Below are 17,826 nucleotides of genomic sequence, written 5' to 3'. Positions count from 1 at the left end.
TACATACATATATATATATATATAATATATCAAATCTATATTAGCGTCAGCGCTAGATTAGCGTCAGCGCTAGTTTAGCGTTAGTGCTAGTTTAGCGTTAGTTCTAGTTTAGCGTTAGTGCTAGTTTACCGTTAGTTTAGCTTTACTTTAGGGTTAGGGCTAGTTTAGCGTTCGTGTTTAGGGCCGTTTAGAATTAATTTTACGTCTGTTATATAAAAAAAAAAAATATATAAAAAAAATATATATATAAAAAAAAAAAAAAAATTTGTGTCGTTTTTAGGATTTTAGGTTTACTTTAGGGTTAGGACTTATAGGGCATATATATATATATATATACATACACATCTATAAATATGTCTCAGCGTATGTACAGCGCGGAGCAAGCCTACGCCTTGCTATGTTCCGACACTTCTGAAAGCGAAACAGACACCGCTTCAGAATTTGTTCCAGACAGTGACAGTGACGATTCTAATTCCACCGCTGAACCCCATAGTCCTATGGTGGTGGATACGTCAGTCGCTGTAGAGGTGTCAAGTGCAGGGCCGAGTGTTGCAGTCCCTCCCGTGATGTGGGATCCTGCACTATCATTTTCCCCCCAAGTACCCCAATTTGAAGCGACCCCAGGAATTAGTGTCGACGTCCAAAATTTTACCCCCTATAATTTTTTTAATTTATTTATATGTGATACGGTCCTAGACTTGATAGTCCAGCAGACTAATCTGTATGCTAGGCAGTTTGTTCTACAAAAGCTTGCATCTATGTACTCCAGAATGTGGAGCCCCACAAGTGTCCCAGAAATAAAAATTTTTTTAGGCATTACCCTCAATATGGGTTTGGTTAAAAAACTCTCTGTCCGGTCCTACTGGACTTGTAGTGCTGTCCACGCTACCCCTGTATTTGCAGCAGTGATGTCCAGAAACCGCTATGAGGCCCTAATGCGATTCATGCATTTTACTGATAATTCCCAAGTCCCCCCAAGAAGTGACCCAGCTTATGATCGGCTTAATAAATTAAGGCCATTAATCACCCTTCTAAATGATTTATTTTTAAAGTTGTACACCCCTGACAAAAATTTGTCAGTAGATGAATCGCTCATGAGCTTCAAAGGGCGTCTTTCCTTTCGTCAATTCATCCCTTCCAAACGAGCCAGATATGGGGTGAAATTGTACAAAGTTTGCGAGAGCACAACGGGTTACACCTGCGGTTTCAAAATCTATGAAGGCAGGGACTGCCAAATTTATACCCCAGGCTGCCCAGAAACTATTGGCACCTCTGGCAAAATTGTGTGGAACCTAATGGAGCCATTTCTGCACAAGGGGTACCACGTCTATACAGACAATTTTTATACCAGCGTTGCCCTTTATAAAGCCCTCCATGCTGCAAATACAGGGGCCTGTGGGACAGTACGGAAGAACAGAGTGGGACTCCCACAACAGTTGGTGTCCAGGCGTTTGGGAAAGGGAACATCCATGGCCCTTGCAAGTCAGGAATTGCTTGCAGTGAAGTGGGCCGACAAGAAGGATGTCTACATGCTGTCCACCGTACACACGGACACCACTGTGGCAATTACGGAGAGGGGGGCTACCACTGCAAAGCAGAAACCTGTCTGTGTAACAGACTGCAACAAATTTATGGGGGGTGTAGACCTTTCCGACCAGGTGCTTCAGCCTTACCTGGTGAAGCGCAATTTCTTCAATTTCAGGAGAAGGTCATTGAGCATCTCCTTTTTGAGTCCACTATACCGGCACAATCCTGCGAATCTGAGGATGTGCGCAGGCTTTCAGAGCGCCACTTTTTACACCCTATTCCCTCCACTGAGACCCAAAAATATCCCCAAAAAAGGTGTCGGGTATGTAGCAGGCATGGCAGGAGGAGGGATACCCGCTTTTATTGCCCCATGTGTCCATCAAAACCAGCCCTTTGTAACTATCCCTGTTTCGAAACCTTTCACACGGTTGCAAATTACTAGAATTTAACACAAAAAAAAATAATGGGTTGGGGGCCTTTTTAGGGAGTCAATTTCTTTATATTTTCTTTTTAGTTCGTGGGCTTTCCAAGTAGGGATTATTTCTTGTGGGAGAGGTTGTAGAGCACATTTTTTTCAGACCGTGAAACTAATTTTACCCCTTATGATTTTTTTTATTTATTTGTGGGTGATCAAGTGCTGGAATTAATTGTCCAGTACAAAATCCCACATCCACAATTTTTTTATTTTGACTGTTCTTATGACTATGTCCTGCCACATACAGCTGTTACATTCCTAATTCTGTACCGTGATACGGGCATGATCTTTTTTTTTTATTTGGAGGATCTCTAATAATTGAGCTGTTCCTTATCAATACACCATGAGCTTTGTTACGGTTCTTCTGGAAATACTGACATCATTTTGGGGATTAGTGATCCTTTACTGTTCCTATAGATGGTTTTGGACACTGTCCTTTTATATATTCTGTAGGTGATTGGTTGTTTTGTGCACATAGCGGTTCCTACCTTGCCGGGCAGGGGTCTGTTATGGTGTACCGCGTCACTTGGCACATTCGTCCCTCATAAGGATTGATGGAGCTAAAGAGACGTTGTACAACCAGTCACTGAAAAAAAAAATCCTTGTCATGACAGCCCTGCAGGTGTTCTTCTATCTAGTGAACAGACTCGAGTTTGCAACATAGTTGGATACATTTTCATCCATTTGTTTGAAGATATTGCCCGTCACTCCAGTACAGTTTATTTTTTCCTCTCTGACTGATTTTATATTAGGACAGAATTCTGTCCACAATGACATCATAATGGCACCAACTGCTTCTTCAGCAAGACATAGTCATAAGTACAGGCAAATACGTCTATAGCAACATGTATCCGTTATGAATACACGGCTTCACTTCTATTCTGTGCCGCACAAATTTATTAATGTGGCGTATTTCTAACAAAATAACCTTCTACCACGTCTCCTCTATTTCATGTGGAAACGTAATAAAAGCTTGAAGAAAACATTATATACCCATAGTGTCTGAAATGATACCCATTATTTCCTCATTTAAAACATTTTTGGTCCGCATGCCCACTACACCACTAGATGAATACCTTTAGGGGTTTAGTTTTTAAAATGGGGTCATTTCTGCGTGTTTTTTTTTTGTTCAGGCAGCTCAATGCCTCTAAATGCATGATATGGGGCCTAGAATTTATTCAATTGTGCCCTGAAAGCCAAAGGGTGCTCCCTCTCTTTTTGGCCCAGCCACAGGTCTAATAAGCAGATTATGGCAACAATGAGAGTATTTTTGAAAACAGGAGAAACAGGGTGATAGATTTTGGGGTGTGTTTCTTCATTTTCATGTTCGCTTTACAAAGAAATCGGTCTTCAAAGTGATACTTTTATATAAAAAGTGTTTTTTTTATTTTATTTCACCAGCTATGCATTAAATTTAGCAAAAAACTGTGGGGTCAAAATACTCACTACACCCCTAGATAAATACCTTAAGGGGTCTAGTTTTCTAAATGGGGTCGTTTATGGGGAGTTTCTATCGTTCTGGTAGTTCAAAACCTCTCCAAATATACAGTGGGGCCTAAAACATTTTCAAGCAAAATATGAGTCCTGAAAGCCTCTGGGTGCTCCCTTCCTTTCAAGCCCTGCTGTGTGTCCAGGCAATGCATTAGAGTCACAATGGGGGCATTTTTGAAAACAGGAGAAACAGGGTGATAGATTTTGGGGTGTGTTTCTTCATTCTTATGGTCGCTTTACACAGAAATCGGTCTTCAAAGTGATACTTTTATGAAAAAAGTGAATTTTTTTTTTTTTTTCACCTGCTATGCATTAAATTTAGCAAAACACTGTGGGGTCAAAATACTCACTACACCCCTAGATAAATACCTTAAGGGGTCTAGTTTTCTAAATGGGGTCGTTTATGGGGAGTTTCTATCGTTCTGGTAGTTCAAAACCTCTCCAAATGTACAGTGGGGCCTAAAACATTTTCAAGCAAAATATGAGTCCTGAAAGCCTCTGGGTGCTCCCTCCCTTTCGGGCCCTGTCGTGTGTCCAGGCAACGCATTAGGGTCACAATGGGGGCATTTTTAAAAACAGGAGAAACAGGGTGAGATTTTGGCGTGTGTTTCTTCATTCTTATAGTCGCTTTACACAGAAATCGGTCTTCAAAGTGATACTTTTATGAAAAAAGTTAAATTATATTTTTTTATGCCTGCTTTGCATGAATTCTTACAAAAAAACTGTGGGGTCAAAATACTTACAACACCCCTTAATAAATACCTTAAGGGGTCTAGTTTTCAAAATGGGGTCACTTGTGGGGGTTTCCACCATTCTGACACCTATGAGCCTATGAAAACAAAATGTACTACAAAATTTATAAAATTATTACTTAACTTGTAAGTCCTCTAAATTGTTCAAAAATTATTTTTTTTTTTCAAAAGTGCTGCCAAAATAGAGTAAAGAGATGGAAATATATATTTAATAAAAAAAATTGTACAGTATGTGTGTACATATGTGACATATTGCAGTTAAAAATAGGGAAAAATTATAATTTTTACAAAATTTCTTCAATTTTTCTATTTTTTAAGTTATTTCCGCAAATCGTATCAGTCTACTTTTACCACTAAAATAAAGTACAACATGTGACGAAAAAACAATGTCAGAATTACTTGGATATTCAAAACTTTCACAGAGTTATTCTCTGATAAAGTCACACATACCAGATTTGACAAATTTGGCTTGGTCATTAAGGTCCAAACAAGCTTGGTCACTAAGGGGTTAAAGTACTAACAGTCATTTAGTATAACTCCTATTTTCGTCAGTCCTACAGCCACATTCACCCTGTTTTCAGGGATTCACAGCATGAAAAATATGTACTTGGCAAAGAAGACTTTTGTATTGGAGCATTATTAGTTAGTAGTTTGACATAGCTCCTGTTTGCATCAGTCCTTCAGCCACATTAACCCTGCATCCAGGGAATCACTACATGGAGGACATACAGCTGGCATGAAAAGCTGCTGTATTGGAGTACTATAAGTTAGTCATTCAGTTTACCTCCTATTTCCAGCAGTCTCACAGCCTCAATAACCCTGCATTCAGGGAGTCACAGCATGGAGGATATACAGGTGGCTTGAAAGTCCGCTGTATTGGAGCACTACAAGTTAGTCATTCAGTGTATCTCCTTTTTCCCAGCAGTCTTACAGCCTCATTAACCCTGCATTCAGGGAGTCACAGCATAAAAGATATACAAATTCCTTCTATCTCTTCCCATCTGTCTAGTCTGAACTATCTGCTTCTAAGTTTATCCTGTCACTATAGTCAAGTTATATTTAGCCTCTCCAACATGTTTCACCCTGCATTCAGGCATCTTCAGGGAGAGTTTGGGCTACAGTCGTGTATACAGGTGCAGCGCAATGGCCCATTGTGCAAATTGTATCAAAACATGTACTGTATGTATTTTATACAGTAAAATATTAGGATTTCTTAGTTATGGAGAGCTTGCAGGAAGTTCTATGGGCTCAGGTAAAAAAAAATTGTTCTGCCCAGTCATGACAATCTCATTTTTACACTGACGTACATTTATCTCAACCACGTTCTGATTTAAATAGAGGCCAGTCCATCAAGACCATCCTCGTTTTCATTCTTATCCAAATAATCATCAAACTTCAGCTGTAGCGCACAACATGGAATTTCTTTCTCTATCACATCTTTCAAACAACTACAATAAACATTTGGCAATGAATGAGGGGAAGGCATCAGACGCTCTTGTGAAGAAATATCAGATAATATAGGCCCCCTTATACAAGAAATGTTGTCACTTGGCTCACAAAGGATGTTGTACATGTTATGGGAATTTTAGAGGTCACTGGATTAGGATGTTTCATAGTCCTTTGCTTCTGGAGATATATTAGCAAGTAGCCTGAGATGTTCATTGCCATTGTTGGTGATGTAGCAAATATGACAGTGTAATTTGTTTTTTATATACTATCCTGTTAACTGTAAACTTTGCAGCAGATGTTGTTATTGTCTGTGCAAAGTAGCTCTTCAAATACATATTTTTATTTTATTTCTCTACCTTGTTTTATTTTTTTATTTTTTTAAAGGAACGTTTATTGGGCAAGGTACAAAGAAGTTGCACATCTGGTCACATATGACAGGAAAAGTAATATAATCGGATTCCTATCACATATACAATTTGTATTAATACAAAAGATTCAATACAGTAAAGCAAATGTACAAATATAATTCAGTGTCATTTGTATGTGAAATTTTACCATATTCCGTCATATTGGAGATATTATTAAAGTACCCTGTCTTTTCAAGCTTAACATTTGGTTGTATTTTTTATGGCATTTATCATGGCGTTTTTAACCCCTTCCGAACATTTGATGTACAAGTATCTATCTATGCAAGTGAACACTTTTTTTTAGTCCAGTTAAATTGTATCTAAAATTACACTTTTTTTTCCTTTTACCTAAAAAAGGACAGTTGGTTCATTTATTCACAAATATATTGCACCGAAAAGGGCAGTTGGAGCATTAAAGGGGATTATACCTATCCACAGAATAGGTGATTATTGTCTGATCACTGGTGGGCCCACATATTGTGAGAACGACCACAGTAAGGAGAATAGTTGATAATTGTTGATTCTGGTACAACCCACTTAAGGCCTCATTCACATATTGCATACATGGTCAGTATTTTGCATCCGTATTTTAAAACCCAAAGCAGGACTGTATCCTAAACACAGAGAAACATAATGTAATATAATATACTTCTCTTCTTTGCACCTACTCGATTTTGGCTTCAAAATACTAATGCAAATTATTGACCAAACCTGCAACGTGTGAATGAGTTGCTATCAATGAATGTAATGTGAATGTAAAATAAAATGAAAACTAAATAGCTCAGTGAGTACACTATAATGTTAATAAACTGATTACTTCTGATTACTTCTGCTGCGAAAATAGCCACAGGAAACGTGGTTTGACACCTATATTATGATAGGGTGACTCAGTCATCACATAAAATTGTCATATTTGGTGTCCCTCTACTTATCTGAGCTGGAGACAGTCGCGGCAGTGTTGCTGCAGAAGCAACATCTTATTCTCCAGGACCAATAGGGACAGGATTGCCATGTGAGTGTATTCAAACTTAAAGCCAAACAGGGCATTGCCTTGGCACTGGCTCGGTACTGTTAGGCTGGGTTCACACAGATTTTTTTGCAGGCGGAAAATCTGACTCAAAATCCCATTTGGAATTTTGAGGCGGATTTTGCTCTGCCTGCACTCTGATTTTCGTGAAGTTTTGCAAAAAACGCAGCAAAATACGCTTTCTCTGCCTCCCATTGATGTGAATGGGAGGTCAGAGGCGTAAACGCCCGAAGATAAGGCATGTCGCTTCTTTTTCCCGCGAGACTTTTTCCACTCGCTGGAAAGAACGCCTCCGTCTCCCATTGAAATCAATGGGAGGCGTTTTCGTCCGTTTTTTGGCGAGTTTTCTGATGCGTTTTCCGCGTCAAAAAATTTGTAAAAGAACTCAGTGTGAACTGGCCCTTAGAAGTATATCCAACAGAACTCAAGCAGGAATGGTTGTAATAACGTAACAGAAACGAGATGACAGCTATCCCAGCTATTTACCCAGATTTTTAAAAATGAACTGTAAGGCTGGGTTCACACGACCTATTTTCAGGCGTAAACGAGGCGTATTATGCCTCGTTTTACACCTGAATATAGGGCTACAATACGTCGGCAAACATCTGCCCATTCATTTGAATGGGTTTGCCGACGTATTGTGCAGACAACCTGTAATTTACGCGTCGTCGTTTGACAGCTGTCAAACGACGACGCGTAAATGGACTGCCTCGGCAAAAAAGTGCAGGGCACTTCTTTGCCACATAATTTGAGCTGTTCTTCATTGAACTCAATGAAGCACAGCTCCAGATTTACGAGCGTCTCAGAGAGTCTCAGACGCCTCGTAAATTACGAGGAGGAGCATTTACGTGTGAAACGAGGCAGCTGTTAACAGTCTGTCTTTTCACACGTAAATGCCTCTCATCGTGTGAACATACCCTCATAGAGAAGATATGTATTACCTTTAACTGCTGCAGTCTAATATCACATAATTATATGTCAAACATCTTAAGTTTTTTTAATAATTTTAAATTTTTGAGATATTCTAAAATTTTCTCCAGCTTCAATCTACATTCATGTTTTATCATTTTTAATATCCACTAACACCAAACTAAATCAGCAAAAACCTAAACGGAAGATGTAACCTGTTTGTACTGTGCATGTGGGTGTATTATCAAAAGCAAATGATCTTGCACAGTTTGTGGTTTCCTGTGAAGATGGGAAAATAAATAGGTAAAGTCAATAGGTGCACTCTTGTAGTCTAGTTAAAGCTAACCATGTATATTTTTTTTTTTTGCAAAACAGCTGTCCCTCATAGACTTGTGTATTTTTCACTATAAAACAGATATTTACAGACATCAGAATATCTTTCGCACCCCCTTAGATGTTGTGACGGTGATCCTAACTGCACAGACGGGAAGATAACAATATGGAACCAGGATGGGGGTTATTTGGGCAGTCAGCTGGATGTAAAGAGGTTGATCACTTTTTTTTTTTTTTACTGAGTTTCTCTGAAAGGCTCTCATCTGACGGAAATATATAGATCAGACTGGTTTTATTTTAGGTTTTTGAGACAATATGCTGTGATTAGTCCATCTATTTTGGTCAATCCCACATGGGATGACACCTTCTGTAAAAAGGGCAATGACAAAAAAAGGGCATATGAAAAATATAAATCTGAGGGTCCAGCTTTAGCCTTTGAAAATGACACAGAACTTAATAAAAATATGTAAAAAAAGATTTTAAATCAGCAAAAATACAAAATGAAAGGTACATGTCCAAATATAGCATAACAAATCCACAAAAATTCTTCAAGTATACAAATGCCCAAAAAAAACAAGGAAAGAACACGTTGGACTCCTAAATAGTGGTAATGGCGAGTTGGTCACGGGGGATGAAGAGAAGGCAGAGTTACTAAATGGGTTTTTCAGCTCTGTATATACAACAGAAGAAAGAGCAGCTGATGTTGGCAGTGACAGTGCTGTTAATATATCAGTTAAGTTACTAAATTGGCTGAAAATAGATATGGTCCAAGCTAAGTTAAATGTGAACAAGGCTCTGGGTCCAGAAAGGTTACACCCAAGAATTCTTAAACACTGAGTTCAAGTATTTCTGTCCCCCTGTTCATAATATTCAGAAATTCTCTAGTGACTGGTGTAGGGCAAATGTGGTGCCTATTTTCAAAAAGAGCTCTAGGTCTTGCCCAGGTAATTACAGACCAGTAAACTCATCATGGGAAAAATAAAATAAAATGAGGGGCTCTTAAGAGACTATATAGATACAGGAGTAAGTGACAAAAAATAGTATTATAAGTGACAGCCAGCACTGTTTTACAAAGGACAGAGGGGCCGCTGTGGATATAGTGTTTTTGTACTTTGCAAAGGCATTTGACACTGTCTTTTATAGTGGCCTAATGGGTAAATTAAGGTCTATAGGTTTAGAAAGTATAGTTTGTAATTGGATTGAAAATTGGCTCAAGGACCGTATCCAGAGAGTTCTGGAAAATTATTCTCACTCTGAATAGTCCCCCGTTATAAGTGGTGTACCCCAGGGTTCAGTGCTGGGACCACTATTATTCTGTAACTTATTTATTAATGCTATAGAGAATGGGATTAATAGAACAGTTTCTAATTTTGCAGATGACACCAAGCTATGTAGTATTGTTCAGTCTATGGAATATGTTCATAAAATTACAAGCTGATTTGGATACACTGAGTGTTTGGGCGGAGGCATAGCTAGGTTCTCCTGCACCTGGGGAAAAGATTCAGATTGGTTTCGAATCAATGAGGTGTAATTTTTTAAATAAAACCATTTTTACATTTTACATGCAATATAGTTAGATAAGGGAGTTACCATGACAATAAATTAAAAGGAAATTAAAGGGGCCACACAGCCATCTTGTAGATAGCGCCACACACAACCCCCCTGTAGATAGTGCCACACACAGCCCCCCTTGCAGATGGTGCCACACAGACCCCCACTTGTAGAAAGAGATTTAAAAAAAAAATACCTACCTATCCCCGTTCCCTGCTCCGAGACCATTGCGTAGGCCGGCTTGATCCAGTGACGTCATCACGCCGGCCTGCGCTGGGACTCCATCCCAGCATCTTATAAGCTGCAGGCCTAATATGGCCTGTAGCCTAGTGATGGAGGAGCAGGGAGCAATTGTATCTGCGTCCTGATACAATTGAAGGTTGCAGTCGCTAGCACCGGGGCCTCCCCCGGTGCTAGTGATGCCACCGGGCATGAGCGGGCCCGTGCTGCCCGGCCCATAAATGTAATGTGCCGGGTGGCGTGGGCCCGTAGCAGCAGGGGGCCCTGAGAGGATGGGACCGCCGCAGAGCAGCCGTATCAAAACAGCAGATCACACCTCATGGGATGCCGGGTGGCTGCAGATGCGATAAGCTAGCTGATCAATGCTGCAGCCGCCCAGGATACAGGGTGCCTATCAGCAGCGATCAGCTGTTTTGGTATGACTGCTCTGCGGCGCCCCCCCTTCCCTACATCGTAGTTACGCCCGGGGCACATGCCCCACTTGCCCCCCCTAGCTACGCCCCTGGATAGAAAAATAGATAGATGATACACAGATAGCTAGATAGAAACATAGAAAAAATATATATTTATTGGAGAAAATAAAAAGTGTGTGTTTTATCCCTTGCTGTTCTCCCTCCCAGACAGCCTGCCAGGAGAGGGACATGTTATAGTGGGGGGGGGGTTAGAGGAGCCAAGTGGGGGAGGGGTGCCACGAGAATAAAAAAGCCTGAGCGGATGGGACCGCCGCAGAGCAGCCGTATCAGAACAGCTGATCACAGCTCATGGGCGCACTGTATGCTGGCCGTCTGCAGCCGCCCAGGATACAGGGTGCCTATCAGCAACAATCAGCTGGTTTGATACGCCGGCCACCCCCTAGCTGCGCCCCTGGCTTATCATCCAGTTGGCAAATGAGGATTAATGTGGATAAATGTAAGGTTATGCACCTGTGTATTAATAATCTGCATGAATCATATGGCCTAGGGGGAGCTAAACTGGGAAAGTCACTTGTTGAGAAGGATCTGGGTGTACTTGTAGATCAAAGGCTAAATAACAGCATGTAATGTCAATCAGCAAGACACTGTCATATATTAAAGAGGATCTGTCACTAGTTTAGTAATGCCCAATCTCCTAACTAATCTAATAGACCCGGTCACGCTGATCATTCCAGTGAAAATTGAGTCCCAAAACGTTTTATTTTAAAATTGATGAGCTTATTCCTAAAAATGCAAATGAGGCTATACTTGCCAAAGGAGCGGTAATGCTTCTCTCTCTCTCTTTCTCTCTCTCTGTGGGCGGTGTTTGTGTTGTCTGTATGACTCTGTCTAATCAGCTTCTCCCTCTCCCTTCACAGCGTGATCTCAGCTTCAATCGCGAGATCAAGCTGTGTTAACACTTCTGGCTGCAGCTCCTCCAAAATATCGCCTCAGCGCTCATCCAGGAAGCCTGCTGATTGGACAGCCTTATACAGACAACACAAACACCACCCACAGAGAGAAAGCACCGTACAGCCCCTTTGGCTAGTATAGCCTTATTTGCATTTTTAGAAATAAGCTCATAACTTTTAAATTAATAAACATTTTGGGACACAATTTTCACTGGTATGATCAGCGTGACAGTGCCTATAAGATTAGTTGGGAGATTGGGCATCACTAAACTAGTGACAGATCCTCTTTTTGCGGGACAAGCTGTAGTTTTTAATGATACCATTTTGGGGTACATTCAACGTTTTGATCACTTTTTATTTCATTTTTTGTGGGAGATGAGGTGACCAAAAAATAGCGATTCTGGCATTCACAATTTATTTTTTTACGGCGTACACCGTGCGAGTTAAATAATGATATATTCTAATAGTTTTACGGATGCGGCGATACAAATTATGTATATTTTTTTATTTTTTTACTATGCTCTAGGGGGAAAAAGGGAAAAGTGTTTGTTTTTTTAACTTTTAATTTTTTTATTTTTTTTTACCCAAAAAAACCCCTTATTTTACAAATTTTAACTTTTTTTATTAGTCCCCCAAGGGGACTTCAACCAGCGATCGTTGGATAGCTTGCACGATATACTGCAATACCAGAGGCAGGGCTTAGTAAGAGCACAAAGATGTCAGACCTGGGGGCCTTCATTAGGCCCCCAGGCAGCCATAGCAACCATTGCCCCCCCTGTGATTGCATTGCGGGGGGTGCGATGAGCTGCCAGAGGGGGTCGCCCCCTCTTTCTAACGATTTAAATTCCACGGTCGCTATTGACCGCAGCATTTAACAAGTTAAATGAGTAACATACAGCCGACACCCGCATCGTATGGAGCGGCTTCACTCTGTGAGCCGTTCCATACTTCCCCTACCCGGCTATGACGTAGCCATACGTCAAATGTCGGGAAGGGGTTAAAAGAAGTATGGACTTGATATAATATTACCAATTTACAATGCATTAGATTGGCCTCAACTACGATATGCAGTTCAGTTCTGGGCTCCAGTTTACACGAATGATACCCTGGAGTTGTAAAAAATACAAAGAAGAGCAACTAAACTAATAAGGGGCATGGAGGGGCTTAGTTATGAGTAAATATTTAAATAATTAAACCTATTTAGCCTTGAAAATAAATGACTAAAAGGGGACATGAGTAACTTGTATAAATATAAGAATGGCCCATACAAAAAATATGGTGATAACCGTTCAATGTAAAATCCCCTCAAAAGACAAGAGGGCACTCCCTCCGTCTTGAGAAAAAAAGGTTCAATCTCCAGTGTCGACAAGCCTTCTTTACTGTAAATCTGTGGGATAGTCGACCGCAGGAGCTGGTCACAGCAGGGACAGTAGATGGCTTTAATATAGGCTTACATCATTTCTTAAAAAAAAAAACCATCAGCTCCTATGTGAATGTATAGAATTCTTGCTTGAATGTTGATCAGTCGGATTGCAACTTGGGATCAGGAGGAATTTTTCCTTTTTGGGGAACATTGGTTAATGCCCCATGGGTAATTGTTTATATTTGCTTACTTTTTTTTTTTGTAACCTTTCTCTGGATCAATAGGGGTAAAACCAAGTTCTATAATTTCTCCCATCCCTTGGTTGAACTTAATGGACATATGTCTTTTTTTTCAACTGTACTATGTAATCAATCACTGTAATTGCCAATACGGTATTACTCTGACTCTAAACCTATATAATCCCTTGATTGTTTAAAGAGGCTCTGTCACCAGATTTTGCAACCCCTATCTGCTATTGCAGCAGATCGGCGCTGCAATGTAGATTACAGTAACGTTTTTATTTTTAAAAAACGAGCATTTTTGGCCAAGTTATGACCATTTTTGTAGTTATGCAAATGAGGCTTGCAAAAGTCCAAGTGGGTGTGTTTAAAGTAAAAGTCCAAGTGGGCGTGTATTATGTGCGTACATCGGGGCGTTTTTAATACTTTTACTAGCTGGGCGTTCTGATGAGAAGTATCATCCACTTCTCTTCAGAACGCCCAGCTTCTGGCAGTGCAGACACAGCCGTGTTCTCGAGAGATCACGCTGTGACGTCACTCACAGGTCCTGCATCGTGTCAGACGAGCGAGGACACCGGCACCAGAGGCTTCAGTTGATTCTGCAGCAGCATCAGCGTTTGCAGGTAAGTCAATGTAGCTACTTACCTGCAAACGCCGATGCTGCTGCAGAATCAACTGTAGCCTCTGGTGCAGGTGTCCTCGCTCGTCTGACACGATGCAGGACCTGTGAGTGACGACACAGCGTGATCTCTCGAGAACACGGCTGTGTCTGCACTGCCAGAAGCTGGGCGTTCTGAAGAGAGGTGGATGATACTTCTCATCAGAATGCCCAGCTAGTAAAAGTAGTAAACACGCCCCGATGTACGCACATAATACACGCCCACTTGGACTTTTACTTTGAAACACACCCACTTGGACTTTTGCAAGCCTCATTTGCATAACTACAAAAATGGTCATAACTTGGCCAAAAATGCTCGTTTTTTTAAAAATAAAAACGTTACTGTAATCTACATTGCAGCGCCTATCTGCTGCAATAGCAGATAGGGGTTGCAAAATCTGGTGACAGAGCCTCTTTAATTGAATCACGTGTCCTTCTTTTCTACAAAAATAGGACATTTTACAGACTTGGTACACTCTAACATGGAAGGTTAAAATGCATCATGTGACGTACAGTCTCTATAAAAAGAAATACATTAAAAAAATTTTTTATAATAAAAAAAAATAAATATATATATATATATATATATATATATAATGCTCTCTGATTCATCTCATAACTATATGCATTATAATTTAAAATTCTCCTTTGTTTTAATTTAGTTTTTTTCTTAAATTACTTTTATTAATCTCAGCAAAAGTGTAAACGGCTGCTATTGCTCTCAGTTTCGTTTAATTTCTTTTTTTATATTTGTAATTTAAGATAGATCGTCCACAATATTGGATCAATGTTTTAAACATCTAGTAGTACAGTAGAAGTAACGCCACCCATTATTAGCCCTGCTTGTTTGATGGCTTTTTACACAAGTATATACGAGTATTCTAAATGTGTTTATATTATCTTTCTTGATCAGATGAAGAGGTACGAAGCCCAAAATGCGTTATCTTTTATGAGACTGTCACCAGATTTTACAATACAAACAGCATACATTATTAAATAAATTCACTAGACCTGTTGTAGATTGTGTACTTACTTTGAATATCCATTTCTGACTGTATAACATGTTTTGAACCCCCCCCCCCATATTAAAATTAGCGTTCTATGTGTCTAGATAGACATTTTTTTATTAACTACTTGCCTTTTGGCCAAAAAAATCCCCTTTCAACTTGGCTAAAAAAAAACATCAACTTTATTTAAAGTGTACCTCAAATTTCAGTGAAAAATTATTATAGTACAGATGTGTGGACTATATAATCGTTTTCTAAATCACTTGCAAATACAGTGATTTAGCTTCTAGCAGCAGCACAGACTGTGTAAAGTCTGTGCTCCCGGCTGCTTTTAATTCTGCAGTTAGAGACAGATCGTCTACATGGCTCCCATATGCAGAACGGTCGCCAGCGTTATAGAGTCCTATAGCGTTAACGGCCGTTCTGCACTATAATCGTTTTTTCACCGAATGTAAAGGGATGCTTTAACTCAAATATTGTCAAAGCCCGATGCCCAAGAGTGCTATTCAAATTATTATTATTTGGGTTATCTACCCGAATAGAATATCCAGACAGATACTCTTCTAATTAATCCTCTGTATTGACAATCTAGATGGCTGCAGTCTGTCCACATCACATTACTGTCATCAACCGCAATACTGTAGATCACCATATTTCAAATTCACAACATGGCCTCCCCATAGCTATTGGAAAACATTGGTGACTTCCGCTAGAGACTGGACTCCTAAAATGCTCATTTTAGTATCCGATAATACCAAAAAGACTAATACAGCTAATCTGACATGAATTTTCAAAGTAATAAGAGACCTATTTTATAATGTATGCAGTTTGTAATGTGAAATCTGGTGACAGATCCTATCTGTATAAAAAAGAAACTTGCATTGGTCACAAAAAAGCCCACTGCAAAAAGTTGATAGCCCAATAAATACAAACTTTATAATTGTTTAAACTAACATGTACAAAAAATGACTAAACTGTGTCTAGTCCTAAAAGCCCCAAACACCTTGAACCAGTTAAAAAAAAAGGTATACTAATGTATACTGACCAAATATATGCCTACGGACACTACTTATACTGTATACTGCATATACGGTGTATACTGTACACTGAGAGGGCTTCCCAGTGTATACACTAATTGCAGTGTAAACAGATTTTAAAGATACAACATTTTATTTATTATGTGTCAAATATCTATAGTAGGTGTCTTTTGTTCTGGCATATGTTGAAACAAACGAAATCTAATTTTCAAACTCTCATCATATTTTCTGGAACATCTATTTGATAGCTATGTATGTTATTTGTCCTAACCCAAAGTGAATGATTTGTGGCGGTTGTATGAAAGATTTGTGCCAAATTAATATATGCTTGTACACATTTTCCCACTGTGTCTTCCTACTTTTGTGTGTTGCAAATGCTCTATTATACTCTCTTACATACTTTAACACATTTTTAAGTAAATTTTTTTAACGTGAACCATATTTTCTTTGCAGGATCTATTGTTGATTTCTTGCATCCCAGGCAAGTGATGCTGATAAAACCTATTCAACTGAAAATTAAATCTCAATTCAGAGACTTGGCTTTGGTATGTATCAATACATCCCCTTTTATGTCATTCAGAATAATTAAGAGAAGGAACATAGATGTTAATATTAATGTTCTAAGGCTACATTCACACGAGCGTATCAGATTCACGCGTGTGAAAAACGCACGTGAATCTGGTCAGTGTGCTTTGCGAGTTGCATGCATTATTCATGCACTCGAAAAGCACATCATTTTTTTGTTCAATCGAATTCATGCGCAAATCACGCACGCACACGCATGTGCATCCATGTGCGGTGCGTGGTTTTCATGCACACATTGACTTCAATGGGTGCATAGGTGCGTAAAAACGCACCAATATAGGACATTCAGTAAGTTTCACGCAGCGGACTCTCTCTGCGTGAAAACTCACACATATGTAAACGGCCCCATTGAAATCAATGGGTCCGTGTGCTGTGTGTGATTTCTATGCACAGCACGTGATTTCCATGCGCAGCACAAGGACATTATTCCCATTCGTGTGAATGGGCCCTAAAAAAAAGCTATCACCAGAAAAAAAGAAATGTTAAAATCTACTTTTAGAATGTCTGCCCAATGCCTTAGTTCTGTCATATTTAAAGACTGTGGAAATTAGGGCCGCAGCTTTTACAACACTAGAGCTTACCGTACCGCCCAAGACTTAGGATTGTTTCACATGATCATATTGTGGGTGCATTTCTGTGTCCGTTTTATGGCTGCAAATCCTGGCGGTTCTAATAAGTCAAACTACTAGCATCAGAGTAGTTTCGTGGCTGTATAAGGATGGAGGTCCCTGGCGGTTAGTAAAGTGGGTCCTGTCCAGGTTGGGTCTCGGAATTAGATAATATGAAGACAAGAGGTAGTTGCAAACTTCACACTTTTATTCACAGCACGGCGCCAATAGTGCACAGGACCACAAGCAGACTCAGTTCTTCCCAAAAAGGGAGGCACAAGTAATTAGAAACCGCTAAGGCAGGCTAAGATGGGTAGTTTGCTACAGATTTGTTGCAGACAGGGCCACGGGCCTCCCTTGCAGGGGTTGGGTCTAGCAAATAGGCCTAGTAAGGCGCAAAATGGCTGCTGCTACTTGCTGGTTAATCAGGCCTAGTTGGCCACAAAATGGCTGCTCACAACTTGCTGTTCCCTGGGCTGTCTGTCACAGGCACTGCTCACACGCATACCTCCCAACTTTTGAATTCGGAAAAGAGTGACATTTTAAGCCACGCCCCCTAATCACGCCCAATATCCCGCATCAACACATCAAATCACGGCCAGATCCTTCTGCAAATAACACGCGCAAATTCTCACTGCGGATCTCTAGACTGTCTGGATATCACAGATATTATGGATCCGGTTATATCGTCTTTGTGTTACTTTTCCTATCTTGGGTATAACATTTCCTCATCAATTGACAGGTAGCAGAGTTACATGATGGGGATTTTTTTTTCCAGTTGTGTAACTCTGCTACCGGTCAATGG

General features: G+C 39.9%; 1 protein-coding gene across 1 annotated transcript in view; it reads left to right on the top strand.

Moving 5' to 3' along the window:
- LOC142660307 (capping protein, Arp2/3 and myosin-I linker protein 3-like) overlaps positions 1–17,826 on the top strand; it is a 318,596-nt gene that overhangs the window by 23,924 nt on the left and 276,846 nt on the right. The window contains exon 2 of the mRNA XM_075836905.1: positions 16,282–16,373. Within this exon, the coding sequence (XP_075693020.1) occupies positions 16,317–16,373 (57 nt within the window). The 5' untranslated portion in view covers positions 16,282–16,316. The remainder of the gene's footprint in view (positions 1–16,281; positions 16,374–17,826) is intronic.

Source organism: Rhinoderma darwinii, chromosome 9 (genome assembly GCF_050947455.1).
Source record: "Rhinoderma darwinii isolate aRhiDar2 chromosome 9, aRhiDar2.hap1, whole genome shotgun sequence".
In the NCBI taxonomy this organism is placed as follows: Eukaryota; Metazoa; Chordata; class Amphibia; order Anura; family Rhinodermatidae; genus Rhinoderma; species Rhinoderma darwinii.
This window is presented reverse-complemented; position numbering and strand designations above follow the sequence as displayed.